The sequence below is a fragment of the Pantherophis guttatus genome, chromosome 2, assembly GCF_059756535.1.
Source record: "Pantherophis guttatus breed Tessera chromosome 2, ASM5975653v1, whole genome shotgun sequence".
In the NCBI taxonomy this organism is placed as follows: Eukaryota; Metazoa; Chordata; class Lepidosauria; order Squamata; family Colubridae; genus Pantherophis; species Pantherophis guttatus.
The window spans coordinates 268,641,009-268,668,948 of NC_142064.1; the positions used below are offsets into that span (position 1 = coordinate 268,641,009).

The following is a 27,940-nucleotide window of genomic DNA, read 5'->3' on the forward strand; positions in this document are numbered from 1 at the left end:
GCGGCAGAGCGTCAAGGCGAAGCGAGGCGGGGATTGATGGGCGCAGCTGCGGCGGCCGGGAGTCCCGGGGGGCCCCCAGCGCTCACACGCCCACCGGACGGCGCCGGGGAGGAGAGGAGCCGCGCGGGTCCCGCCGCTGCCGGTACGGGCCGGGGGGGTTAGCCGGCGAGGCCTCCAGCCTTGCAATCCTGGGCGGGGAAGGCGGAGGTTTGCTCCGGAGCTGCGCCAGACCGTTGCACCGGGTGGCCTCCGCCTCGGGGATCCCCCGCTTCCCCCATTCGGATCACCCCCGAGCCCAAAGGAGCCTGGGCGGGTTGCGTTGCATTGCATTGCACTGCATTGCATTGCATTGCATTGCATTGCATTGCATTGCACTGCACACCATGGCATTGAGCTGCTTTTCCAGCGCAGGGGTGCAGGCCGGGGTCTCGTCGGTCCGGGGAAAGACGTTTTTTTCTGGGGCGCAAAACAGGGCGATTTGCCCCTGTCTTTCCTGCGGGTGGCCGTGTCCGCGGAGCTCCGGGCTGGGGTGGGGGGAGCGGCGAGTGCGCTGATCCCCGTTTAGCCCTTTTGGGAGAGGAGAAGGGGGACAGGCCGGTTTGCTAGGTTTCCCTTGTCTTGGTGGCCCCGAATAAAGATGCAGAGAAAGAGATTTTTAATCTGGTAATCTGATTGTTGTTCCCTTCATCGGTGGATCCGCAGAAAAGCTCCTATGATTTCAATGGTGTGAAAATATAAGGCCACTTTGATTTGCAAAGATAATAAGATCGTTGCCATAGAAGAGAGCAGCCCAAAGTCAGGATTTTCTGGGTTTTCTTTGAAGAAAAGAAAGAAAGCTCTGAGCTGAAGAAGCTTCTTGGATGAGAAGCGAAAGGTCTTCAAAGAAAAACCAGAAAGTCGAGTTGCCTCTTGAAAAAAAGCACCTTTGGGACAACCATGACTTGGATGACTGAGAATCTCCACAGACATCCCGAACTCAGGATTAAACTGCCAGATCCTTGATACGCTCTGAGGGGGTTGTTTGCTTGCAAACGTCTCATTACCTGACTAGGTAACATCATCAGTTCAGACTGTTATTTATTTATTGGTTCAATTTGTGAGTCTCCTTCTCTGGAGACTCAGGGCGGCTTACAATAGGTTAAGCAATAGCCTTCATACTTTTGTATATACCTGTTTAGTAGGGCTTTCGGGGGCCCCTAAGGTGTGTTTTTTTATACAAAGTCACCTTATTGCCCCCACAATCCGGGTCCTCATTTTATCTACCTCGAAAGGATGGAAGGCTGAGTCAACCTTGAGCCTGGTGAGATTCGAACTTGCAGTAATTGCAGGCAGCTGGTGTTACTTAACAGCGCTTTAATCTGCTGCGCCACCAAGGCTCTTTGTTCACTCAAGCTCCTAGACCAGGGGTCTCCAACCTTGGCAACCTTAAGCCTGGCGGACTTCAACTCCCAGAATTCCAAAGCTGGCTAGGGAATTCTGGGAGTTGAAGTCCTCCAGGCTTAAAAGTTGCCAAGGTTGGAGACCCCTGTCCTAGATCACCAAGGACTAAAAGAAGATAGCGTAGCCTTTAAAGTCCCAAAAGTGCTTTTCTTCAAAAGGCAACTGGACTTTCCTGGGTGTTTTTTTTTTCCTTTTGAAAAGATTTCACTTCTCATCCAAGAAGCTTCTTCATTTCCTTCTTGGTTGAGAAGTGAAATGTTTTCAAAAGAAAACAAGAATGTCCAGTTGCCTTTTGGAAAAAAAAGCATTTTTGGGACAACCTGGATGATTGAGAATCTTCATAGTCTCTTTAAAAGTGCTGAATGGTATTAAAGGCTTCCTTTGATTATTTTATATTCTTTCCATATTTTGTGGTGGAACAGGATGGGACTGGTAAGATTAGGGAATGGATTGAAAATGGCCAAAGACCCCATTTTAACACAGAAAAGAAGGAGGGGAGAGTAGCCAAGTATCTGCTTTCTCATTTTTATTAAATAATAATTTCAGAATATGTTAGGACCTGGAAACGTTGCATCGCCTTAACAATATTTTGGTGAAAATGATCTAATTTGAAAATGGTTTAAATTTTAGATCTACGGAGGTCATCAGAAGAGAAAGCATTGCTAGCGAACAAGAGGGTAGCTGCAGAAGTAAATGAGAATCAACAAGGAGTTGAATTTTGCAGTTCAACATCTGAAGAAGCGGGATGGGGCGTATTTGAGAAGAACAAGAGGGCCCCGTTCGTTTGGATGGAGGAACGCTGGGAATCGCAGTGGCAGCAGTTCCTCAAGACGCTGCAACCGGTTCACCCAGGAGAAGGCAAGTCCAAGATGTCGGACGCTTCTCCTTGGGAAGACCCCAAGGTCTTCCTGGCCTCCTTCGAGCAGGTGGCCCAAGCCTGCCGGTGGCCCAGAGAAGAGTGGGTGGCTTGTCTCCTGCCGGCCTTGAGCAGAGAAGCCGAAGAGGCTTTTCAGAAGCTGGAAATTGGAGAACGGGACAACTATGGGAAGGTGAAGGCGGCCATCTTGAAAGGGGAAGCCATGAAAACGGAAGCCCGGCGTCAACGCTTCAGGCAGTTCTGCTGCCAGGAGGTGGAAGATCCTCGGATGGTTTACAAGCAGATCCAGGAACTTTGCCACCAGTGGTTGAAGCCGGAGAGACGTACCAAAGAGCAGATCCTGGAGCTGTTGATCCTGGAGCAGTTCCTGGCCAGCTTGCCTCCAAAGCTCCAGAGCTGGGTTCAACCCAAGAGGCCGGAGTCGTGTTCCCAGGCCGTGGCCCTGGTGGAGGACTTCCTGCAGAGTCAGCAAGGAACCAAATCAGAAGCATGTCAGGTATGATTTGATGATATCAGTCTTGGTGTTTGCATGATTCAGATGCACCTGGGTGCTAGAAACTCTTAGAATACTTACAGGGAATGATGTAGTTCAGTCTGTTTTGAGTTCTGCTGATTATGAGAATTTTATACACTACCACCAATATTTCTGAAATTGTTCTGTTGATATAATTCATAATTTTCCAAGTCCTTTTTCAAACTTCAGTCAAAATAGGAGCCTTGGTAGTACAGTGGTTTAATGCACCCTGTAATTAACACAGCTGCCTGCAATTTCTGCAGGTTCGAATCTTACCAGGCTCAAGGTTGACTCAGCCTTCCATCCTTTCTAAGGTAGGTGAAATGAGGACCCAGTTTGTGGGGGCAATAAGCTGACTTTGTATAAAATATACAAAAGAATGAAGGCTATTGCTTAACGCATTGTAAGCCGCCCTGAGTCTCCGGAGAAGGGCGGCATATAAATCAAATAAAAAAAAAATCATTATTTTTATTACTTTGTGTAGTTAAGATTCATATAACAGATTTGGAAGGGACCTTGAATGTCTTCTAGTCCAATCTCCTGCTCAGGGAAGAAGCCCTATACCAGTTCAGACAAATGGTTGTCCCATCTCTTCTTAAAAACTTTTAAGTGTTGGAGCATTCACAACTTCAGGAGGCAAGTTGTTCCACTGTTTAATTGTTCTAATTGTGAGGAAATTTCTCCTTAGTTCTGGGTTGCTTCTCTCCTGGATCAGTTTCCACCCATTGCTTCTTGTCCTGCCCTCAGGTGCTTTGGAGAATAGGTAGACCCCCTCTTCTTTATGGCAACCCCTTAGATCAGGGGTGTTAAACTCAAGGCTTGGGGACCGGATCTGGCCTGCGGAGTGCTTAATTCTGGCCCATGGGGCCAACCTGGAAACAGTGAAGGACTGGCCCGTGGTGCTTCTGCCAACGAAAACGGATTAGCCTGCAGCTCTCCCAAGCTCCATTTTCACTGGCAGAGGGTTGCAGGAGGCCTTTGCAGTCAAAAATGGAGTTTGGGAGCCTCTTTTCGCTGGCAGAGTACTCAGGTCACCACAGGCGCCCCCCCCGACATGAGTGATGTCGAGCTGGCCACATCCACCCTGCCCCCCCCCGACTCTCCCAAGGTCAAACACAACCCTGATGTGGCCCTCAATGAAATCGAGTTTGACACTCCTGCCTTAGATATTAGATATTAGATCGTACTTCAAGGATTACCTGGACAAAGAGTCTTATGTTAATATTTTCACTTTTTATTTCATGCAGAGCAATGTAAACTAGGAGAGCTTATCGTATTTTTCGGAGTATAAGACACACTTCCCCCCCCCCCCCAAAAGAGGGTGAAAAAAGGGCCTGGTGGCTCAGCAGACTAATAGCATTGTGATTAACACCAGCTGTCTGCAATTACTGCTGGTTCGAATCTCTCCAAGGCTCAAGGTTGACTCAGCCTTCCATCCTTTCTAAGGTAGGTGAAATGAGGACCCAGTTTGTGGGGGCAATAAGCTGACTTTGTATAAATATACAAAAGTATGAAGGCTATTGCTTAACGCATTGTAAGCTGCCCTGAGTCTCCGGAGAAGGGCGGCATATAAATCAAATTTAAAAAAAAAAAAATTGGGCCCGTCTTATACACCGAATATAGCCCTGCCCACCCACCGGCCCCCACCTTTTGGCCTCTGCCTCCCAGCAATTTGCCTCCTTGCAGCAAACAGCCCATTTCAGTTTCAGCACAGCCTGTTTAGCACAAGCAGCTTATTGTCGAGTGTCAAAAACCCCTCGACAACACATCACTTGATGGATGGTATTGAAGACCGTGAAGGGTTGGATCGGCCTCCCGACCCTCAGCTGCTTGCCATTGCCTATTGCTGCCTCCGTGCACCCCATTTTCGGCCTCTGCAAGGAGGCAAATTGCTGGGAGGCAGAGGCAGATTTTTTTTTTTCTTGTGCTAATCAGGCTGTGCTGAAAATGAAACTGAAACAGGCTGTTTGCTGTTTGCTGCAAGGAGGCAAATTTCTGGGAGGTAGAGGCAGATTTTTTTTTTCTTGTTTTCCTCCCCAAAAAAGGTAGATGCGTTTTATAGTCCGGAGCGTCTTACACTCCGAAATATACGGTAATTGTAGGGAGAAAATTCACTGGTAGAGCATTTCCTGCAGGGCAAATCCAGCAACGCTAAAAATAAGAACTGTGAGCAAGTTAGAACTTTGCACGGTATTATGTAACTCAGTCGCATAATCTACAACAGGGGTGTCAAACACGATTTCATTGAGGGCCACCCCATGGTTGTGTTTGATCTCGGTGGGGGGGCATGACCAGGGTGGGTGTGGCCAACTTGACATCACTCGTGTCGGGGGCACCTGTGGTGGCCCGAGCACTCCGCCAGTGAAAATGGGCTCCCGAGCTCCTTTTTCACCTGCGACAGCCTCCTGCAACCCTCTGCCAGGGAAAACGGAGCTCGGGGGGGGCCGCACGTGGCCCTCGCGAACTCCGTTTTCGGTTGGGATGGCCTCCTGCAACCCTCTGTCAACGAAAATGGAGCTTCATTTTTGCTGGCAGAAGCACTATGGGCCGGTCCTTTGCTGTTTCCAGGGCGGCCCTGTGGGTCAGATTTAAGCGGGGCCAGGTCCAGCCCGCTGGCTTTGAGTTTGACACCCCTGATCTACAATAACCTCCATGAGAAGCAGCCCCCAAGATTCCTGGTTTTGGCACAATGAATCCTGTTGTTCCGAGTAGGACTTGTCTTCCCTGTTTCAGGGGCCACCAAACGAAGAACCCACCAATCTCGAAGGTGCCGAGAAGAAGCCCTTAGAAGCCGTGAAGAGAGAAAATGTTGAAGTGGAGATTGGTAAGCTAGGTAAGAACGTCCTAGGAACGGGAAACCGCCCAATCCCTTCTGCATTGTGGGATGCTTAAACTGAGGGCAGATTTCTTGACCTCGATCAGTTTCCTAGAAGGAGCAAGTTTTGATAAATGCAATAAATTAGATGGGTCACCCAATCTGGAGTAGCTAAATTCGGAAGGAATAATGTTTGTCATGGCTATATGCTACAGCTTAGTTCAGTGTTTTTCAATCTCAGCAGCTTTAAGATGTGTGGACTTTAACTTTCCCCCAGTGGAATTCTGGGAACTGAAGTTAGGATAACGGAGTTGGAAGGGCCCTTGGAGGTCTTCTAGTCCAACCCCCTGCTTAGGCAGGAAACCCTACACCACTTCAGATAAATGGTTATCCAACATCTTGTTAAAAACGTCCAGTACAACTTCTGCAGGCAATTGCACTGATTAATTGTTCTAACTGTCAGGAAATTTCTCCTTAGTTCTAAGTTGCTTCTCTCCTTGATTAGTTTCCACCCATTGCTTCCTGTCCTACCCTCAGGTGCTTTGGAGAATAACTTTATTTATTTATTTATTTTTAAATTTGTATACCGCCCTTCTCCCTGAGGACTCAGGGGGGTAAACAGCCAAATAAAAGCATAAACTACAAACATTAAAATACAATTAAAAAGATATATATAAATTTGGCCCCATGATTAAAAACAATAACAAACAAAAACATTTTAAAAAGAGTTAGGCCAGCCCGGCTTGCTGGAAAAAGAAGGTTTTAAGGGCACGGCGGAAGGCACCGAGGTCTTGGATTCTCCTTATCTCTGGGGGCAGCTGATTCCAGAGGGTAGGTGCCCCCACAGAGAAGGCCCTCCCCCTGGGGGTCACCAGCCTACATTGTTTGGCTGATGGCACCTCGAGGAGGCCCTCTCTGTGGGAGCGCACAGGTCGATGGGAGGTTGTCGGTAGCAGCAGGCGGTCTCGAAGATAACTAGGTCCTATGCCATGGAGCGCTTTAAAGGTGATAACCAACACCTTGAAGCACACCCGGAAGACCACTGGGAGCCAGTGCAGCTCACGCAGGAGAGGTGTTGTATGGGAGCGCCATGCGGCTCCCGTGACTACCCGCACGGCCGCATTCTGGACCAGTTGACTCTCTCTTCTTTGTAGCAGCCCCTGAGCAGTGGTGGGTTTCAATTTTTTTTTTTACTACCGGTTCCGTGGGCGTGGCATTGGTGGGCGTGGCTTGGTGGTCATGGCAGGGAAATTATACTGTAAAATCTCCATTCCCACTCCACTCCAGGGGAAGGTTACTGCAAAATCCCCATTTCCTCCCGATCAGCTGGGACTTGGGAGGCAGAGAATAAAGATGGGGGCGGGGCCAGTCAGCATTTTTACTACCAAGTTCTCTGAACTACTCAAACTTTCCGTTACCGGTTTTCCAGAACTGGTCAGAACCTGCTGAAACCCACCTCTGCCCCTGAGATATTGGAACACTGATTCACACATTTAACAGTTGCCAAGGTTGAAAAACGCTGATCGAGAAGATCTCGTGGCAGGTCGTACAATAAAACACAATAAAAAAAATGCACATACAAAAAAAAAAAAATGGAAACGTAGTTCGACACCAATCTTGCTACCACTTCATTTAGTGTGTACAGTGTCTGATCAGTCTCCAAGGGCAGACCTGTGTGGGACACATTGTAGTATTGCTGACAGCTGGTGGGCCAGAGCAAGGATTATGGGGCCAGAGCATTCCTGTCCTGGAAGTGTCTTAGCTGCCCATGGGGCACATTGGGAATTTGTGGCTTGTGGTTTGGCATTAAGGATTAAGGTTTGGCATCTTTTTATTGATGAATTTTACTTGAGTTAACTACATAGAGATAGTCCTCTGCTTACAACAGTTCATTTAGTGACCATTCAAAGTTACAACAGCACTGAATAAAAGTGACTTATGACCGTTTTTCACACTTAAAACCATTGCAGCATCCCTATGGTCACGTGATCAAAATTCAGGCACTTGACAACTGACTCATATTTATGACGGATGCAGTATCCCGGGGTCATGTGATCCCCTTTTGCGACCTTCTGACAAGCAAAGTCCATGGGGAAGCCAGATTCACTTCACAGCCTGGTTACAAACTTATTAATTCCAGTGATTCACTTAACAACAGTGGCAAGAGAGGTCGTAAAATGGGGCAAAATTCACTTAACCAATGTCTCCCTCAGCAACAGAAATTTTGGGCTCTAGTGTGGTTGCAAGACACAGACTACCTGTATTGTTAATAGTGTAGTATAAGTACTACCTTGATTGTACAGTGGTTACCTACAGGCTGTCTTTGACATACAAATCTGTGGTGGGTTCCTCCCGGTTTCCCCCTGGTTCCGTTGAGCCAGTAGCAGTGACGATATGACGTCACCGAACCGGTTCTGCCCCCCTGCCCTCCCTGCATTATTCTTACCTTTTATTTGGCCCCACCCCCAATCTATTGCTGCCTCCTGAGTCCCAGCTGATCAGCTAGAGGGAAAAAACTGTTTAAACTCATGCCGTGGGGCTTCAAAGGGCTGCCCTATAGCTGATCAGTGTTAAAAGAAAGCAAATGGGTAGACCGGTGCCAGCAAAAATAAATGGGTAGACCAGTGCCTGGAAAAATAAATGGGTAGCCCACTGCCTGCAAAAATAAATGAGTAGACCGGTGCCTGCAAAAATAAATGAGTAGACCGGTGCCTGCAAAAATAAATGAGTAGACCAGTGCCTGCAAAAATTAATGAGTAGATGAGTGTCTGCAAAAATAAATGAGTAGACCGGTGCCTGCAAAAATAAATGAGTAGACCAGTGCCTGCAAAAATACATGAGTAGATCAGTGCCTGCAAAAATACATGGGTAGACCAGTGCCTGCAAAAATACATGAGTAGATCAGTGCCTGCAAAAATACTTGGGTAGACCAGTGCCTGCAAAAATACATAAGTAGACCAGTGCCTGCAAAAATACATGGGTAGACCAGTGCCTGCAAAAATAAATGAGTAGATGAGTGCCTGCAAAAATAAATGAGTAGACCGGTGCCTGCAAAAATAAATGAGTAGACCGGTGCCTGCAAAAACAAATGAGTAGACCGGTACAGCTCTGCAAGCAGTTAAAAGCCTGGTAGACCAGTACCTCTGCTAAATCCTAAAGAATTGTCACATGACCATCAAGCCATGCCCACAAAATAAGCCATGCCCACAGAACCGGTAGTAAATAATTTTAGAACCCACCCCTGATACAAATGTTTATTTAGCAATCATTCAAATTTGAGCGAAACTAAAAAAGGTGATTTATGACTGATCTTCACAATGATGATAGTCGCAGCATATCCACTGTCCCCTAATCAAAATTCGGGTGCTTAGAAACCCTCATATATTTGCAACAGTTAAACTCCAACATCTTATGGCTGCCAAGGTTGAAAAACACCGGTTTCACAAAAGCGTGATTTGGATCGGAAACCATCACTTTAAATATTTTTTTTTCCTGATTTGATCGGTATTTTCTGTAAGAATCTTGCAGTAATCTTGGCAAGAGTGGAACTCCTTGATCAAAGCAGACGTCAGTCAGATGTTTCAGGCCCAACCTATGTAGGAAGGAAGGCATCCTGTCCACCCTGAAAAGGAATTAGATGGACATACAGGTGGATATGTAGGAAAAGAAAATCGTTCAGCAATTTCAAAAAGGGAAACGAAAGGGGATGGCAAGATTTTTTCATTTTTCATTTAATTTAATTTGTATACCGCCCTACTCCCGAAGGACTCAGGGGGGTGGACAGGCACAGAATAAAACACATAGAATACAAAAATTAAGAACAAAAGTAAAATCAAATTAAATCAATTTAGCCCAAGACAAATTTAAAACCCCAGGTTAAGAACAAATTTAAAATTTACATTAAAATTTACATTAAAAAAGAATGGGAAAGGTTAGGGCAGACCAGCCTGGTGAAATAAAAAGGTCTTAAGAGTGCGGTGGAAGGTGCGTAGATCCGGGATCCTCCGTATCTCTGGGGGGAGCTTGTTCCAGATAGTAGGTGCCGCCACAGAGAAGGCTCTCCCCCTGGGGGCCGCCAGCTGACATTGTTTGAGAGCGCTCTGTGAGAGCGTACTGGCCGGTGGGAGGCCGTTGGCGGCAGCAGGCGGTCCCGTAAATAACCAGGCCCTAAGCCATGGAGCGCTCTAAAGGTGGTAACCAAAACCTTGAAGCGCACCCGGAAGACCACCGGGAGCCAGTGCAGCTCGCGCAGGAGAGGTGTTACATGGGAACGCCACGTCGCTCCCATAACCACCCGTGTGGCCGCACTCTGCGCCAGTTGGAGCCTCCGGGTGCTCCTCAAGGGGAGCCCCATGTAGAAAGCATTACAGTAGTTAAGAGAGGCAATTTCTCACAATTGTTCAGTTTCAAAATTCCTCCTGCAGTGATTCTGCCTGGCTCACAACGCAACAGGCCCTTGTGTGCAGCTGTGTGTCCAACCACTTAAGTTTGCCTCTTCTTATTGTAGGGGTTAGCAACCTGCGGCTCTGGAGCCGCATGTGACTCTTTCATTCATCTGCTGCGGCTCCCTGTTGCCGGTTGGCTCCACAATTGATAGGGTTTTCAGTTAGGACAGGTAGAGGAAAAAGGACGCCGTGCTAGGAGGAGACTCTATGGTGGGGGAACTGGACTTCCGGTCGGCTCCAGAATTGAACGGGGGCTTCCGGTTAGGACCTTTGTGTCTCTTTGAGTGTTCAAGGTTGCCAACCCCTGTCTTATTGTAATGTCTTGTTTTCATCTCCTGCAGGACCTGGAATCGAATCCCCAGACCGTCCTAGCTCATTGCTTCCTTCCGAAAGATTAGGGATGGTCCAAACTGCTTTGAGAGAGGTAGGTGTGTCAACCTTGTGAGAGAGTTTGCCGTATACCAGACTGGTGATATGTAATATTAGCATGAAGGAGGCACAATGGCTCAGCAGTTAAAGACGCCGAGCTTGTCAACTGGAAAGTTTTTGATCCAATTTTGCTCACCATATTATAAAAAAGATTTAGACACTCTGGAAAGAGTGCGGAAAAGAGCAAAAAAGATGATAAGGGGGCTGGAAGCAAAAACCTATGAAGAATGGTTGCCGGAATTATGTCTAGTCTAGTGAAAAGAAGGACTAGGGAATCATAATAGCAGTGTTCCAGTATCTGAGGAGCTGCCACAAAGAAGAGGGGGCTCAGCCTATTCCCCAAAGCATCAGAAGGCAAGACAAGAAGCAATGAATGGAAACTAATCAAGGAGAGAAGCAACCTAGAACTGAGGAGAAAGCTGACGGTCTGGGTTTGAGACCTGAGCACCACACAATGAGTTGAGCTCCTGTTCCTTGCCTCAGTTCACCCTGCCCACCTAGCAGTTCGAAAGCATGCAAATGTGAGTAGATAAATAGGTACCACTGCATTCTATGTGCCTCAGGGTGTAGTCATGCTGGCCACATGATCACCGAAGCATCGTTTGCGCTCATATTGCAATTGTGACTGCGGGAGTGATGCAGAGTTTGAGGACAGGTTATAAGTCACTCTTTTCCGATGCTGTTGTAATTCGAACACCGTTCAATGAACGGACCTAAGTCAAAGACTTCCTGCATTGTTAATATAGAGCAGGGCTGTCAAACTCTGTGGCCTGGATGCATCATGCACTGGCCATGCCGATGCCCAGTTTAGCAAAGGGGGAGAAAGTCCAAATACGTCACATGACGATGCCGTGACGACACGAGTTTGACACCCCTGATAATAGAGGATTGGTCCATTCTTGTTATAATAAAAATTGATCAGTAAAGGAATTATTTCAAATAGTTTCGGATTTTACAGTGAGGGCAAAAGTTTTCTTCAAGCTTCTTTCGATTGCAGTGGAATTGGATGAGAAGGGGATGATTATCTCTCACTCTTTACAGGAGGTCACAGACCTGAAGGAAAGAGATGTTCGCTTGCCGACAGCCAAGTGGGATCTGGTCCAGCCTGTTCCTAAAAGGATGGCCTGGGAGGCTCTCCAGTCGGAGCACGGAAACGTTGGCTCTTTAAGTAAGGCGGGTTTTGCCATTCAGTCAAATTGGCAAGGGTTAGCGGCCTCTCGACTGTTTTGTTTTATTTTATTTATTCTATTCTATTTTATTATTTTACTTCCTTTTTTCTTTTTCTTTTCTTTTGCTTTATATTTTATTTTATCTTTTGTTTTATTTTAGATTTTATTTTAGAGATTAGATGAGATGAGATGCCACCCATCTCATCCGGAGACAAGAATAATCTTAATATTTATTTTTAAATTAATATTTAATATTTATTGTTTTATATTATATTATTTTATTTTATTGATTATTTTATTTATTTTTAACATTTATTATATTATTTTGTTAACATTTATTATTTTAATGTTTTTTTTTTAATTTGATTTATATGCCGCCCTTCTCCGGAGACTCAGGGCGGCTTACAATGCGTTAAGCAGTAGCCTTCATTCTTTTGTATATTTATACAAAGTCAGCTTATTGCCCCCACAAACTGGGTCCTCATTTAACCTACCTTAGAAAGGATGGAAGGCTGAGTCGACCTTGAGCCTGGTAAGATTCGAACCTGCAGTAATTGCAGGCAGCTGTGTTAACAGGGTGCTTTAGACCACTGTACTACCAAGGCTCCTTTTATCTTGTGTCTATTTGATTGTAAGCCATCTAGGGTCAGCGCTGAATGAGATGGGAGACATATAAATGAATAAATAAATATCCACATCCTTAATTCCATTTACTTACTTCCAAAGAAAAATAAATTGGAGCAGGGGTCCCCAGTGGGCTGCGGCCTACTAGTAGGCCATGACGGGTTTGCAACCGAGCCGTGGAAATGGCCGGCGAACGCACTTGCGTGTACACGCATCCTCCATTTAAGTGAGTGGCAGGCATGTGTGCACGCCGCTCGTGTAGATGGGGTTATACATGCGTACACATGCTGGACGCTCGTGCAGAACTATTCCCCCACTGGTCTGCAAAGCCAAAAACGTCAAGGAACTCCGAATTGGAGCATTCAATAAGGAACACATGCATTTAGGAAGAAAGGAATGACTGGATAATCAAAGTGTTTCTATTGTCTATTTACTTTCAATAGGAGCACTTTCTATTGTTCCTATTGTAAGCAAATAGGAACTTACCTATTTACTTAACCTCCAAAGGCCAAAAGACATACCGTATTATTTTTAGTCTTTTTGACCGAAAGATGAAGAAAGAGTTGAGGAGGGAATAAAGCAGGACAAAGAATGCTCAAAAATATTTTCCATCCTTAACTTGAAATCCATATTTGCATTATTTATTTATTAAATTTATATAAGCCCAGCTTGCAGTCCAAAACCACTCTGGGCAGCTTTTATTTATTTATTAAATGTACATGCTGCCCAGAGAGTATTAAAAAATTATATTTTAAATATTAGCAAATTGATTTACAAAGTGGCACAGTAGTATGTACAGAGGAGTATGGAGGTAACCATCACAAAAAAACTAAACTCAGTCCAGAATTACAGGAAAAGGTGAGAGAGAAATTCAAGATCATCCTGTCTTGATGCTCTTCAGTATAAGACGCGATTTAGACTTCTGTGTCACTGCACGTCAGGGAATGTATGTGTCTGTTGTTGGGAGACGGTTGCATAACTGTTGCATTTATGTTTCTGTGAATGTTAATATTCTGGCTAGGGGACAATCAAACAACAAAGCACAGAAAACATAGAAGGACACAAGAAACAGAAATCGGCAAGGAAGACAATTTCTTTGTGAAAAGAAGTGGCAATACAAGCGGAATAATGGATGAGGAAACCGGAACATTTTTGACCAATTTGCTGAGGAAAGATTTCATTGCTTACACTATCCTGGAGGATCAGCTGTGGCAATACCATGCCGAGGAATATGCTGCAACCTACAGCGGCGGAAAAAGAAAGAGGTGACCCAGGTAGTCCTCGTCTTACAACATTCATTTAGTGGCCATTCAAAGTTACAACAGCAGCACTGAAAAACATGACTTATGATCATTGCGGCATGCCCATGGTCAAAGACCAAAATTCGGACGCTTGGTAACTGACTCATATTTATGTTGGTTGCAGTGTCCTGGGGTCAAGTGATCCCCTTTTGCGGCCTGACAAACAAAGTCAATGGGAAAACCAGATTTGCTTAATAACGGTGTTGCTAACTTAACAAATGCAGGGATTCGCTTAACAACTGCGGCCAGAAAGGTTGTAAAATGGGGACAAAACTCATTTAGCAGCTGTCTCACTTAGCAACAGACGTTCTGGGCTCAGTTATGGTCATACGTCGAGGACTACCTGTATGTGAGGCCTCTTGAATACATCCAGGCAAAAAAAAGAATGAATATAACTTGCTTGTGCAGCACCACATGTACTCGGTGAATGAGGAGATGACTTCAAGTATTTTCGCTGCCTAGAGCCACACATTGTCCCCCAGTCCACCCCCAGTTCCCCAATAAGAGCAAGATCTAAAATGATTAAAGGCTTTTAAGAAGAAACTGGACAACTATTTATCTGAAATGGTATAGGGTCTCCTGCTTCAGCAGGGGGCTGGACTAGAAGACCTCCAAGGTCCCTTCCAGTTCTATTCTGATTCTGACTCTTGAGATTTCTAGCCTGTGGTGCTTCTTAGCGGAGTGTGGCTGCAAGCTACAAGATGGAAACCATGACGGTATCTTTAATTCTGACTGAAGTTGGCTAAGCCATCTGGAAAGCCGCAGCGGGATGAATTGGCGTCCTACAGCAATGGCTGAACATCGCAGCGGATTTTTTGGGACGCCGCGGAATTTTCCAAATTGTGTCGGAGCAATCGACGGAAAACACTTCGTTCCGGCAGCGAATATTTGAAGTAAAAAGGACATCATTCCTAAGGTGCTGAAGGCCATGTATGATGATGCCCAGTACAAATTCACTATGGTTGGCGTGGGTGTGTATGGATGAAGGAGCGATGGGGTGCGTTTTTCAGGAGAGGCACCTTGACAGAGTCCTGCTCAAAGGCAAACTGGACTTTCCACCACCTGGTGATCTTCCTGGGACAAAATTAAAATGCCACATATCGTCGTTGCTGTTGCAGCCTTTCCTCTGCATGTGAACCTCATGAAGCCATTCCAAGGTGGGTTTATTAAATTGCACTTTTGCTATGCAGGTAGTTCTTGACTTATGACCACTTGTTTAGTGACTATTCAAAGTTACAACGGCACTGGAAAGAGTGACTTACGACCATTTTTCACACAACCATTGCAGCCTCTCTATGGTCACATCATCAAAATTCAGATGCTTGGCAACTGAATTTCATATTAATTTAATTTAATTTAATTAATTAAATTTATATGCCGCCCCTCTCCGAAGACTCAGGGCGGCTCACAATACATTTTAAAAAATAATTATAAAAAAACATTGAAAAATTAAAAACATTAAAAACTCATTCACGCCATTCATGGCCGGATCTCACCAGATCACAAGAGCGAGATCAACGGCCCCAGGCCTGCCGGAAAAGTCAGGTCTTCACCGCTTTTCGGAAGGCCAATAGGGTGGGGACGGTCCGAACCTCAGGCGGTAACTGGTTCCAGAGAGCTGGGGCAGCCACAGAGAAGGCCCTCCCCCGCAGGCCTGCCAGCCGGCATTGTTTAGCTGACGGGACCCGGAGGAGACCAACTCTGTGGGATCTTACCGGTTGCTGGGAGCTATGCGGCAGAAGGCGGTCTCGAAGATAACCTGGCCCTGAGCCATGTAGGGCTTTAAAGGTCACAGGGCCCCAGGCTCATGTAATCACATTTTGAGACCTTCTGACAAGCAAAGTCCATGGGGAAGTCAGATTCACTTTACAACCGTGGTACTAACTTAACAACACAGTTTCGACTGGTGGCCCCCAGGGGGAGAGCCTTCTCTGTGGGGGCACCTACCATCTGGAACGAGCTCCCCCCAGAGATACAGAGGATCCCGGATCTGCGCACATTTCATCGTGCTCTCAAAACTTTTTTATTTCAGCAGGCTGGCCTGGCCTAACTCTCCTCTTCTAAATTTTTAATTCATTTGATTTTATAAATTGGGTGTTTTAATCTGTGTTTTGGCCAAAATATTTAATAATTTTAAGGGACTTTTAATATTTGTATTATCTGTATTTTATCTTGGCTGTTCACCGCCCTGAGTCCTCCGGGAGTAGGGCGGTATAGAAATTTGATAGATAGATAGATAGATAGATAGATAGATAGATAGATAGATAGATAGATAGATAGATAGATAGATAGATAGATAGATAGATAATAAATAAACAAACTGCAGCAATTCACTTAACTATGGCAAAAAAGGTTGTAAAGTGGGACAAAACTCACTTCACAACAGTTTTGCTTAGCAACAGAAATGTTGAGCTCAATCGTGGTCGTAAGTCCAGGATTAACTGTATATAGCTTTATGTTCAAGCCAACATTTTTTTTTTCTTTTTGGAATGCTGATACTGAAATTGAGGACTGTCAGTGCTGAAACAAACCCTTCATCTAATACGTCGAGTAATAATATTGTGCAATTTTTTTCTCTTCTGTAGATTCCAGACTCAAGAGGCGAGCTCACTTGTATAGCTACTGTCACTCAAGGGCAAGCTGGATTATAGAGAGTTCCTTTGGAATTCTGGCTACAAGATGGCGGATTCCTGGGCGGCCCATGGACTTTCATCCAGATAAAGTCACTGATGTGTTCACAATTATCTCATCAATACTGATGCCACCACCACACCAATAGCAAGATATGCAGCAGCAAACTTTGTAGACACTGTTTCAGTATCTGGTGGGATACAGGAAGGAGATTGGAGGAGGCAGGTGGGCTTGTCGTTCCTGACGTCTGTCGAACACCAGAACATCACATGCGGCTGCAGGAATCTGCAAGGATCTGATGCAGAGTTTTCCAGGCTCTAGCAGGGAAGGTGCCCTGGCAGGATGCAGTGTTGAGGTGTGGCCAACTAAACTGAAGTGTAAATGTAGCAGAGAATCGACACTGCCTAAACTTAAATGTCATTGTCAATAAATTTTCTAACAGAAGCACCTTGGTCATTGTTTTGTCCTGAATATAAACCAAGCTTTCCTAGAGAGTCAGAAATTTACTATAGACCAGGGGTGTCAAACCTGCGTCATCACGGTGGCATCATGTGACATATTGGGACTTTTTCTCCTTTTGCTAAACCGGGCAGGGGTGTGGCCAGCGTGAGATGCATCCGGCCTGCAGGCCACAAGTTTGACAGCCCTGCTATAGACGAACAGGTTTAATTTAAGTAACAGCTGTAACAACAAGTAATGCTAACTAAAACTAACAAAATTCTAATCTACATTCCTTTTCATAACAAAAAACTTCTCAAATACCTTATCACAGGTGGATAAAGTTAATTTATTTTGGCCTTTTTGGTATTATTGTAGTGTACTATAGATAGAATAGAATAACTTTTTTTTAAAATTTGATTTATATGCCACCTTCTCCGGAGACTCAGGGCGGCTTACAATGCGTTAAGCAATAGCCTTCATACTTTTGTATATTTATACAAAGTCAGCTTATTGCCCCCACAAACTGGGTCCTCAATTTACCTACCTTAGAAAGGATGGAAGGCTGAGTCAACCTTGAGCCTGGCGAGATTCGATCTTACTTTAATTGCAGACAGATTGCAGATTGTTAAATTACAAAGCTCTGTCTGTTGAGCTATCCAGGCTCTCTGGATCAATATATGTTGAAACTTGGCAACTATAAGACTTGGGTGGACTTCAATTCCCAGAAGTCTCAACTAGGGAATTCTGGGAATTGAAGTCCAGCCTTTTTAAAAGTTGCCAAGGTTATATGTTGTTGTTTTTTTAATTTGATTTATATGCCGCCCTTCTCCGGAGACTCAGGGCGGCTTACAATGCGTGAAGCAATAGCCTTCATACTTTTGTATATTTATACAAAGTCAGCTTATTGCCCCCACAAACTGGGGCCTCATTTTACCTACCTTAGAAAGGATGGAAGGCTGAGTCAACCTTGACCCTGGTGAGATTTGAATTTACAGTAATTGCAGACAGCTGGTGTTAATCACAATGCTTTTAGTCTGCTGAGCCACCAGGCCCATTAACTTTATTGGGCAAGTGTAGTTAGACACACAGGGAATTCATCTCCAGTGCATAAGATCTCAGTGTACATGCAAAACAATAAAGTAATCATAATAATAAAGTAATAATAATCATGATATTGATACCAACAAGAGAAGAAGGTGGAACAGATGAGAAGCATAAAAATAATACAGCCATACCACATGGGTAATCTTAAATAGCTCGTGCAGGCATAAATTGGACGAAGGTTGCGTTTTAACTGAACACTTTATTTAACTACAAACACAACAGGTAAATCTACTTAGGCATAAGACAGTGCTGTGGGAAGTAGGTGTTCAGCAGAGTGATGGCACGAGGGAAAAAACTGACTGTGTCCAGTTGTTTTGGCATGGAATGCCCTATAGCCGTGATGACGAACCTATGTGGCACAGAGCCATATCTGTGGGCACGCGAGCGTTGCCCTAGCTCAGCTCCAGTGCACATGCGTGCTATGGCCAGCTGATTTTCGGGCCTTCCGGGACCACCGGAAGTTGGGAAACAGGCTGTTTCCGGCCTCTGAAGGGCCTCCGGTGGGACCAGAAGGCCTGCTTTTCGCCCTCCCCAGGCTCCTAGAAAGCCTCTGGATCCTGGGGAGGGCGAAAAACGGGCCTTCCAGTCCCATTGGAAGTCGGGACACGGGTCGTTTCCAGCCTCCAGAGGATCTCTGAGTGGGGGGAAGGCTGTTTTCACCCTCTCCAGGCTCCAAGAAAGCCTCTGGAGCCTGAGGAGGGTGAAAAACGGGCCCACCGGACCATCGTGTGCCAAAAGCGGGAGAAGCACGGGGGAGTTGCATGCGCAGGGGGGCGGGGCGCATTGATTTATGGGTGTGGGCACACACACACACGACCCCCCGCGTGACCCCCGCATTTGGCACTCGACGGCAAAAAGGTTAGCCATCACTGCCCTATAGTGTCACGAGGGGAGGAGTTGAAACAGTTTATGTCCAGGATGTGAGGAGGACTTTCTCAGTTCTCCTTCGTGCTTGTACAGTATAGGCCCCCCGTGGAAAGCAGGCTAGTTGCGATTGGTTTTTCTGCAATCCTAACTATCCATTGAAGTATTTACCTGTCCTGTTTGGTTGCTGTAACAAACCAGACAGTTGTAGAAGTACAATGTATAGATGTAAAAATAGGGTGTACAAAGCAAAATAATTTTAAACCGTCAGAACCAAATGTATAAAACTCAATACAAAAATGTTAATATAAAATGGATTTTCCAGCAGTTAAAAATGAAATACTTTTGAACGGTCAGAACTATTGGGAGTGTGCATCAGCAAGCACAGTGAAGAGTTGGGATTTTTTTGCCTCTTTGCTTTCTGGTGGAAGTTGCTGCAAAGAGATTGCAACAATCAATGCTAATGTGGAACATTCATCATTACAACGGTTGTTAGTGGGGCTCAATGGTGACATCATTGCAGCTTGAAGCTGCTCCTGGCCTGGTGCAGAGTAACGATAGTGTCCAATACCTCATACCTTCCTATCTCCTTCCTCCTCTTTCCTGACTGAGGGACGGGTGCCTTTATGGATCACACAATGGCTACACTGGTTGACCCCTCATCATCATCATCATCATCATCATCATCATCACTGTTGCATGGTGGGAAGACACCTGAATCCCGGGATGTGAAGTGTGGTGTGGATGAGATGTCCTTTGTATCCAAGGTCGAATCCAAAGAATTTTGCTCTGCAGGACTTGGAGTAACATCCTCAGCTATAATGATATTGTTTGTGCAAAGGATTATCCAAGCAGACAGACATATGTTTACAGACATAACCCCTTTAAATATAATATAATCCCTTGGTAAACATAATATAATGCCTTGGTAAGACCACACTTGGAATACTGCATCCAGTTTTGGTTGCCATGATGTAAAAAAGATGTGGAGACTCTGGAAAGAGTGCAGAGAAGAGCAACAAAGATGATTAGGGGATGAGGCTAAAACATATAATGAACGGTTGCTGGAATTGGGTATGTCTAGTGAAAAGAAGGACTAAGGGTGACATGATAGCAGTGTTCCAATATCTCAGGGGCTGCCACAAAGAAGAGGGAGTCAAGCTATTCTCCAGAGCACCTGAAGGCAGGACAAGGAGCAATGAGTGGAAACTAATCAAGGAGAGAAGCAACCTAGAACTAAGGAGAAATTTCACACCAATATAAACAGCATAAAAATGTAAATAAAGTTTATTTGGTCTCTTCCTCCAAAGTTCTTCCAGTTTCCCTCCATGATTGGACTGTTACACCCCGCTTTTTATAGTATTTTTATAGCAGGATCCCACAATTATATCAATTGTGGGATCCTGCTGGTTTAACAACTGATTCACATGCGCAGTTTTAACTAAAACTTAGCTTCCGCGTTGCTGCTGGGGCGTAACACAGCTGAGGCGTGGCAATCTGCTATACCGCACGAATCAGCTGAGAAGATATAGGTGAATAAAGTGCAGGGGCGGGCAGGCGGCCGGGCCCAGTTGATTGTCAGAGCAAACCAGTTCGCTCCCAGCTGATTGTCAGAGCTACCGGTTCGGTCGAACCGGTCTGAACCAGTAGAATCCCACCCCTGGTTTATATCCCCTCACTTCATCAGAAAGTCTCTCCTCTAAGGCCAATTTTGTTGTCTGAATATGCCTTGCCTTCCTCCCGCCTCCCAACAGAAAGTCGGGTCAATCAATCAGCATGGAGGACACACATCTTTACATAACGCCTAATTAAGACTTGGGAAGTGTGTGTGTGTTGGCCCATCTGTAATGCAGCCAGTCTTTCAGGAGTGTATTATTATAACTTAGCTCAGTGTTTCTCAACCTTAGAAGCTTTAAGGTGTATGGACTTCAACTTCCAGAATTCCCCTGCCAACACATGCTGGCTGAGGAATTCTGGGAACTGAAGTCCACACACCTTAAAAGTTGCCAAGGTTGAGAAACATTCACTTATCAATCGATAAAATAAGATCGATAAAATAGAATTGCTATTTCTTTCGTTCTGTTAACTTGACTGGGTCTGCCTCAGAAGGCCGAGATGTTCTTTCAGCTAACATTGGTGCTTACTGGTAAGGAGGAATTTTAATTTTATTTATTATTTTATTTCATTTATTTTATTTTATTTTTATACCGCCCTTCTCCTGCGGGACTCAGGGTGGTGTACAGCCGAGATAAAACATAGCATATAAAATTTAAAAACAGTTTAAAAAACAATTAAATAATTTCGGCCCAAAATTTAAAACAACCCAATTAAAACCGAATTCAATTAAAACTGAGAGGATGGGATCAAACCAGCCCGGCTAGATGGAATAAGTGTGTTTTCAGGGCCCGACGAAAAGTCTGGAGGTTTGATATGCGTATCTCAGGGGGTAGGTCATTCCAGAGGGCAAGTGCTGCCACAGAGAAGGCTGTCCCCCTGGGGGTCGCAAGCCCTCTCTGTACAATAATAAAATAATTGAGCCAAAAAAGATATTCATTGGAAGGAAAAACCATTCAGAAGGAGATTAGGAACACCTTGGAAGCAAGTAATCTCATTGTTAACATTTCTTTCTCTTCCTCTGTAGAGAGCAACCTGGGAACAGAGATCAAAGTGGAGAATTCTGAGAATCGAGGAGAGGAACCGGAGTCAACACACAGGAGAGATCAAGAGTTTAGTTCTGGGAATCTGCCAATAAAAGTAGAAATGGAAGAGGAAAGTTACAAGTCAAGAGAGCAGCAGCAGAAGCACGTCCATACTTCGCTCCAACAGGAATTTACTCCTGCTTTTACTGAAAAGGCCACTAGGTCCAAACAAAATAATGTGCCCTTATTCTCCAAATATGATAGAAGGTACCACTATCAAGTGGAACTGAATCTAATGCCTTCTACGGAGAAATTAGCGCAACATCCACCAAGGGTGGAGGACAGCTACCTGCATACTTCAACAATGAGTCAAGAGGAGAAACACATCCTAAGTGAACAAAGGGTTGAAATCTCTGATAACGGAACAGGGAATAATTTGAACGATCTCGGGGAAACACGTAACAATTCTCCCGAATATGAAAAAACCTTGACTAACCCAAACTCGCTAAACAGATTTCCGGCGTGCAATCCCGAAGAGGAGTGGTACGAATGTTCTCACTGCGGGAAGGGCTTCAATAAAGCCAAATATTGGAAGCAGCACCAGAAAATTCACACCGGGGAGAAGCCATACAAATGTCTACAGTGCGGAAAGTGTTTCAACCAGTCGGGAAACCTGAAGACCCACCAAAGGATTCACACCGGAGAGAGACCCTACAAATGTTCCCAGTGTGGGAAATGCTTCAGTCACACCAACTGTTTGAAGATGCACCAGAGGATTCACACCGGGGAGACTTACAAATGCACTCAGTGTGGGAAATGCTTCAGAGAGACGGGAATCCTGAAGAGGCATCTAAGGACTCACACTGGAGAGAGGCCATACACGTGTTCCCAGTGTGGAAAATGTTTCAGCCTGGCGGGAATCCTGAAGAGACATCAAAGAACCCACACGGGTGAAAGACCCTACAAATGTTCTCAGTGCGGGAAGGGCTTCAATCGGTTGGGAACGCTGAAGAAACACCAGCGAATTCACACAGGCGAGAAGCCGTACAAATGTTCTCACTGCCAGAAATGCTTCAACGAGAGAGGAAATTTGAAGAGGCATCAGAGAATCCATGCCCGAGAGAACCTTAATATCATTCAAGACTTCATACTCGAAAATGACCATATAAACATTATCAAAGTGGGAAAAGCTTCGACAGGGCAAGAAGTTTGAAGAAAGCACACTTGTGGGACGCCTAACGGATGTTCTCAAAAATCTTCCTTATCATTGTAAGGAAAACTCTTGGCAATGGTCACGATGGCTTGTTCCCTTACATTCCAGAGTGTTAGGTAGGCGAACAAACGTAAGGAAGTAAATTCCAGATAAATGCCAGGAAACTTCATACCATTCATCAGGAGTAAGAAAGCTGGCGGGGTTGGGCCAATTATGCTGCACATCCTTTCAGCGAATGCATTCAAACAGGATCTGGAAAGATATTTCTCATGGGTGTTTTGATAAGGATTCCTGTGGATAAGTGAGTTTAGATTAGCTAATTTAAATTCTAAAAGCCTCTTCCTGGCCCTTTATTAAATGTCTACGGAGATTCTCAGTCGTCCAGGTCATGGTTGTCCCAAATGTGGTTTTCCAAAAGGCAACAGGACTTTCTTGGTTCTTGTTTTTTAAGGAAAACATTTCACTTCTGATCCAAGAAGCTTCTTCGGTTCTGAAAAAGCTTCTTGGGTAAAAATCAAAACCAGAAGTCTTCAAACTTGGCAGCTTTGAAGTCCACAAGTCTTAAAGCTGCCAAGTTTGAAGACCTCTGATCAAAACGTTTAAAAAAAAACCCATAAAGTCCTGTTGCCTTTTGAAGAAGCATCTTTGGAAACGTATTAAGGTTTTCAATGTGGTAAAATCTTCAACCTGATAGCAGTTCTTGAAGAGGGATCAGACAACTCTTACTTAAGAGAGAAGATACAACTGTTCTCAGCCTGAGTACATCCGTATGGTACAGATGCAAAAAATTCTATAAGAGAATCTATAGTAGTTCACACATTAATGAAAAGAAGTTTAAGGCAGAATGCTAATTAGAGGATCCACATAGGAATAACACAACTCCAAGCCTAGGATTTGGGAATGATGGAATGGAAAGGAATTTCCAGTGAAAAGCATACTGTGATACCAAGAGAGAGAAAAATAAGAATGAAATGTAGCAACACTGTTTTGATAGGAGCTACAGAGAAGTCCTCTGTTGTCCGAGCTTTTCCAAATGAAATTTTAAAAAGTTTTGTTCCTCCCAGCAATTGTCTCTTTTGCTAGAGTTATAAAACTGGGACAAACATTTCATTTTGTTGTTGTTAGTTGTGAAGTCGCGTCCCACCCATCGCGACCACATGGACGACGTTCCTCCAGGCCTTCCTGTCCTCTACCATCTTTTTGCCTTTTGGTACTTTTCCGTGGGGTTTTCATGGCAAAGATACTGGAGTGGGTTGCCATTTCCTTCTCCAATGGATCACGTTTTGTCAGAGCTCTCTGCTATGACCTGTCCGTCTTGGGTGGCCCTGCACGGGCATAGCTCATCGCTTCACTGAGCTACGCAAGCCCCTTCGCCACGACAAGGCAGTAATCCATGAAGGAGAAACATTTCATGCCGTCCGTCAAAACCTTTAAAAATCTATGCCGTGAGAAAAGATGCGTGAGATGATGTAGGTTTTGCCATCTTGTATTTCATTTCTCCCATGTTCACACCGAGTCATTTTCGTGTCTGTTCTCTGTTGACAAAAACTCCGGTGACTTCTTGCTATTCCTTATTATTTATTCACTGGGTATATCAAGCTAACAAATAATAAGTATTTTGCAGCAAGCAACATGGCCTCTCGTGACAACCATGTAGCAGACTCTGATTAAGAGTCTACAAAGAGTTTTGCCTTCCTAGGATCCCATATAGCAGTGGGCCTCAAACCTTTGGGCATCAGGGACCGATTCTGTGGAGAGAGATTTTTCCCACAGATCGGAGGGGGTGTGGTTTTGCATGCTGCCTGCATCCCGTGGATGGGGTTTCACTTGTTTGCGTGGCCCGGTTGCTGGTATGCTGGGACCCAGTGCCAGTCCACGGACCGGGAGTTGGGGACCCCTGCTGAATAGGACTTGCCGTCTTCAATCTTTCCGCCATTGCAGACCGGCGGGGGGGAGGGAGAGAGGGAATGGTTCCACACGAGCAACGGATGAGCGCGCACATACAGCTCCATTTGCGAGAGATGCGGGCATGCGCACCTGCTCTCCTACAGATGGAGCTGCGCATGCGCGCTTAACTCACCCGCTGTGTTGCACCAGTGGAGCTGCGCATGTGCACTCGTCTACCAGTTCTGCAACCTGGTTCTGAACGGTGTACGTCCTGGTAGTGGCCTAGGCCAGTGGTCACTATTGGTGGTCCGCGAGAAAATGTTGGTGGTCCGCAGAAAAATTACTTGCATTTTTTTATATTGCACTAAATACTATTTATCTTTTTTAAAAATTCATATTAGTTGTCCAGGGATTTAAAATTATGAATTTAGTGGTCCCTGAGGTCCGAAAGGTTGGTGACCCCTGGCCTAGACAGCCTCTGGCACAAAAAAATTACAGGTAGTCCTCGACTTACAACAGTTCATTTAGTGACCGTTCAAAGCCACAGCAGTCCTGAAAAAAGTGACTTATGACCGTTTCTCACAGTTACAACCATTGTAGCATCCCCATGGTCACGTGATCAAAATTTAGATGCCTGGTGACTGATTCATACTTCCGACCATTGCAGCGTCCCGGGATCGCATGATTCCCCTTTTGCGACGTTCTGAAAAGCAAAATCAACATGGAAGCCATGTTCCTAACTTTAAGAACTAAAGCAATTCACAACAACTGTGGCAGGGAAGATTGTAAAATGGGGCAAAACTCACTTAACAAATGTCTCACTTGACTACAGAAAATTTGGGCTCAATTGTGGTCATAAGCCGAGGACTGCCTATATGTTTTTCTAGAATTGTTGAATTGGAGCCCAAGGTTCATGGAGAGACGGTGTTGGTTTAATAACTTCATTGTCGCAACTGAATACAGGTAGTCCTCAAGTTACAACCGAAATTGAGCCTAGCAGTTAACGGTTGTTAAGTCACGATGGTCGTAAAGCAGAACCTGAATTTACAACCTCTTTTGCGGCTGTCATTAAGCAAACCCACTGTTTGCTATGAGCTGGTTTTTGCCAGACGTGGAAGTAAATGCCAGTTTCCAGCAAACCATTATTAATCGCAGTTCACCTGATTACATGGGTATGACAAACTGGCAAACGCGGGGCAGTTGCTAGGCATGGTGTGGTCATGTGACCCCAGGGTGGCAGACATGGGGATTTCAAACCTGCTGGTGAGTAGCTTTTTGGGGAATCCGTAATAACTGTGACTGGAAAGGACTACCTGTAATTCTTTAAAATGATCTGTACAGCTGCAGCAACCTCCAGCTGGGATCAATTATGCTTTTTATGGGCTACTTGGTAACTGGCCCGAAAAAAATCAAATGTAATTTCTGCTCACTGGTTGCGGAATTCTTTTTATTTTATTTTGATTTATATGCCGCCCTTCTCCGGAGACTCAGGGCGGCTTACAATGCGCTAAGCAATAGCCTTCATCCTTTTGTATATTTATACAAAATCAGCTTATTGCCCCCACAAACTGGGTCCTCAATTTACCTACCTTAGAAAGGATGGAAGGCTGAGTCAACCTTGAGCCTTGGTGAGATTCGAACCTGCAGTAATTGCAGGCATGGTGCACAAATGAACCAAGACAGGATATGCGGACATGACCGCTTCCTGTCAGAACATGTTCTCTTTTGTGTATCCAATGTGTCTGGAACTTTTGGAATGAAGGTGACCACGTTCCCTGTTGTACCCGTTGACTTTGGTGTCTAGAATTGATCGTAATTAGGATTGCTGACTGAACCTTCCCTATTGAAGTGTCCAAACGTTTGTCTTGGAGTCTTAGTGGACAACCAGTTAAATATGAGCCAACAGTGTGCGGCGGCAGTCAAAAAAGCCAGTGCAATCCTAAATTGCATTAACAGAGGGATACAATCAAGATCAAGTGAGGTGCTAATACCACTCTATAAAGCCTTAGTAAGACCACACCTAGAACGCTGCATCCAGTTTTGGTCACCGCAGTATAAAAAAGATGTGGAGGCTCTAGAAAAAGTGCAGAGAAGAGCAACCAAGATGATTTGGGGACTGGAGGCTAAAACATAGGATGAACAGTAGCTGGAATTGGGTATGTCTAATTTAATGAAGAGTAGGACTAGGGGAGACATGATAGCAGTCTTCCAATATCTCAGGGGCTACCACAAAGAAGAGGGAGGCAAGCTATTCTCCAAAGCACCTGAGGGCAGGACAAGGAATAATGGATGGAAACTGAACAAGGAGAGATTCAAGCTGGAAATAAGGATAAATTTTCTGACAGTGAGAACAATCAACCAATGGAACAGCTTTGCCTCCGGAAGTTGTGGGAGCTTCATCACCGGAGGCTTTTAAAAAGACATTGGACTGCCATTTGTCAGAAATGGTGTAGAGTCCCCTACAAGATGACCTACAAGATCCCTTCCAACTCTGTTAATCTGTTAAACCTCTGCCCGTATTCCCTGAGAGCCCTTATATCTCTAATGCAGCGTTTCTTACCCTCCGCAATTTTTTAAATATGTGGACTCCCAACTCCCAGAATTCCCCAGTCAGCTGGGAGCTGATATCCACATATCTTAAAAATGGCCGATCTCAAGAATACAGAAGTTCTACCTGGATTATCATAATACTTAAAATGGCACCACGTGTTGATGAGTAAGAGACCGCCGTGTAAATGTTATTGTCATTTTTAGGTGTTCTTGATCTTTTATCAAAAGTGGTTACAGCTGCTCTCCTCCTGGCAAGCTGTTTTTGTGAGTGCATGGTGTGGAAGGATTAAATCAAATGACAGAATTGCTATTCCGGGGAAGAGATTTATTTACAAGACAATAAATGCATTTATTTACACTGAGTGAATTTGACTTTTTTATTATATAACAAAAACTTCTTATGGAGAATACCAACATTGCCTTTGTTAAACCTTAACCTATAAACCTTAAGAGGTTGTAGAAAAAATGTACTACTGTAACACCCTCTACATGGGGCTTGCATCCGGAGGCTCCAGCTAGTCCAGAATGCAGCCACGCGGGTAATTACGGGGGTTTCTCGATACTCTTGTGTAACACCTCTCCTGCGTGAGCTGCACTGGCTGCCGGTGGCGTTCCGGATTCGTTTCAAGGTGCTGGTACTTACCTATAAAGCCCTTCATGGCTTAGGCCCGGGGTATTTGCAGGACCATCTCCTGCCGCTCTCCCATCGTCCTGTGCGCTCTCTCAGAGTGGGCCTCCTCAGGGTGCCATCAGCCAAACAATGTCGGCTGACGGCCCCCAGGAGGAGAGCGTTCTCTGTGGGAGCCCCAACTCTCTGGAATGGATTGCCCACCGAGCTCAGGATAGCCCCCGACCTCCTTTCCTTCCGTCGTTAGCTGAAGACGTGGCTCTTTCGTCAACTCAACTGATCCGTTTTGGGTGTACATTGTTATAATTTTAAATTGTTTTAATTGGGATGTTGATTTTAATTTTATTATGATTTGTATTGGAAATTGTT

General features: G+C 45.0%; 1 protein-coding gene across 1 annotated transcript; it reads left to right on the plus strand.

The window, feature by feature from the left end:
• Positions 1 to 27,302, plus strand: LOC117662639 (uncharacterized). The gene is made up of 6 exons (XM_087884221.1): positions 1 to 142; positions 2,071 to 2,813; positions 5,565 to 5,664; positions 10,433 to 10,515; positions 11,562 to 11,688; positions 21,296 to 27,302. Exons 1-6 carry the CDS (start codon positions 37 to 39, stop codon positions 22,504 to 22,506), a joined length of 2,370 nt encoding a protein of 789 aa, XP_087740347.1. The 5' UTR covers positions 1 to 36; the 3' UTR covers positions 22,507 to 27,302.
• The last annotated feature ends 638 nt before the right edge of the window (positions 27,303 to 27,940 follow it).

Excerpts from the sequence above, each read along its gene's own strand:
- LOC117662639 (XM_087884221.1), top strand. The coding sequence starts at position 37 with ATGGGCGCAGCTGCGGCGGCCGGGAGTCCCGGGGGGCCCCCAGCGCTC. Across the intron at positions 2,814-5,564 it reads CCAAATCAGAAGCATGTCAG|GGGCCACCAAACGAAGAACC; the intron begins GTATGATTTGAT and ends TCCCTGTTTCAG. Across the intron at positions 5,665-10,432 it reads AGTGGAGATTGGTAAGCTAG|GACCTGGAATCGAATCCCCA; the intron begins GTAAGAACGTCC and ends CATCTCCTGCAG.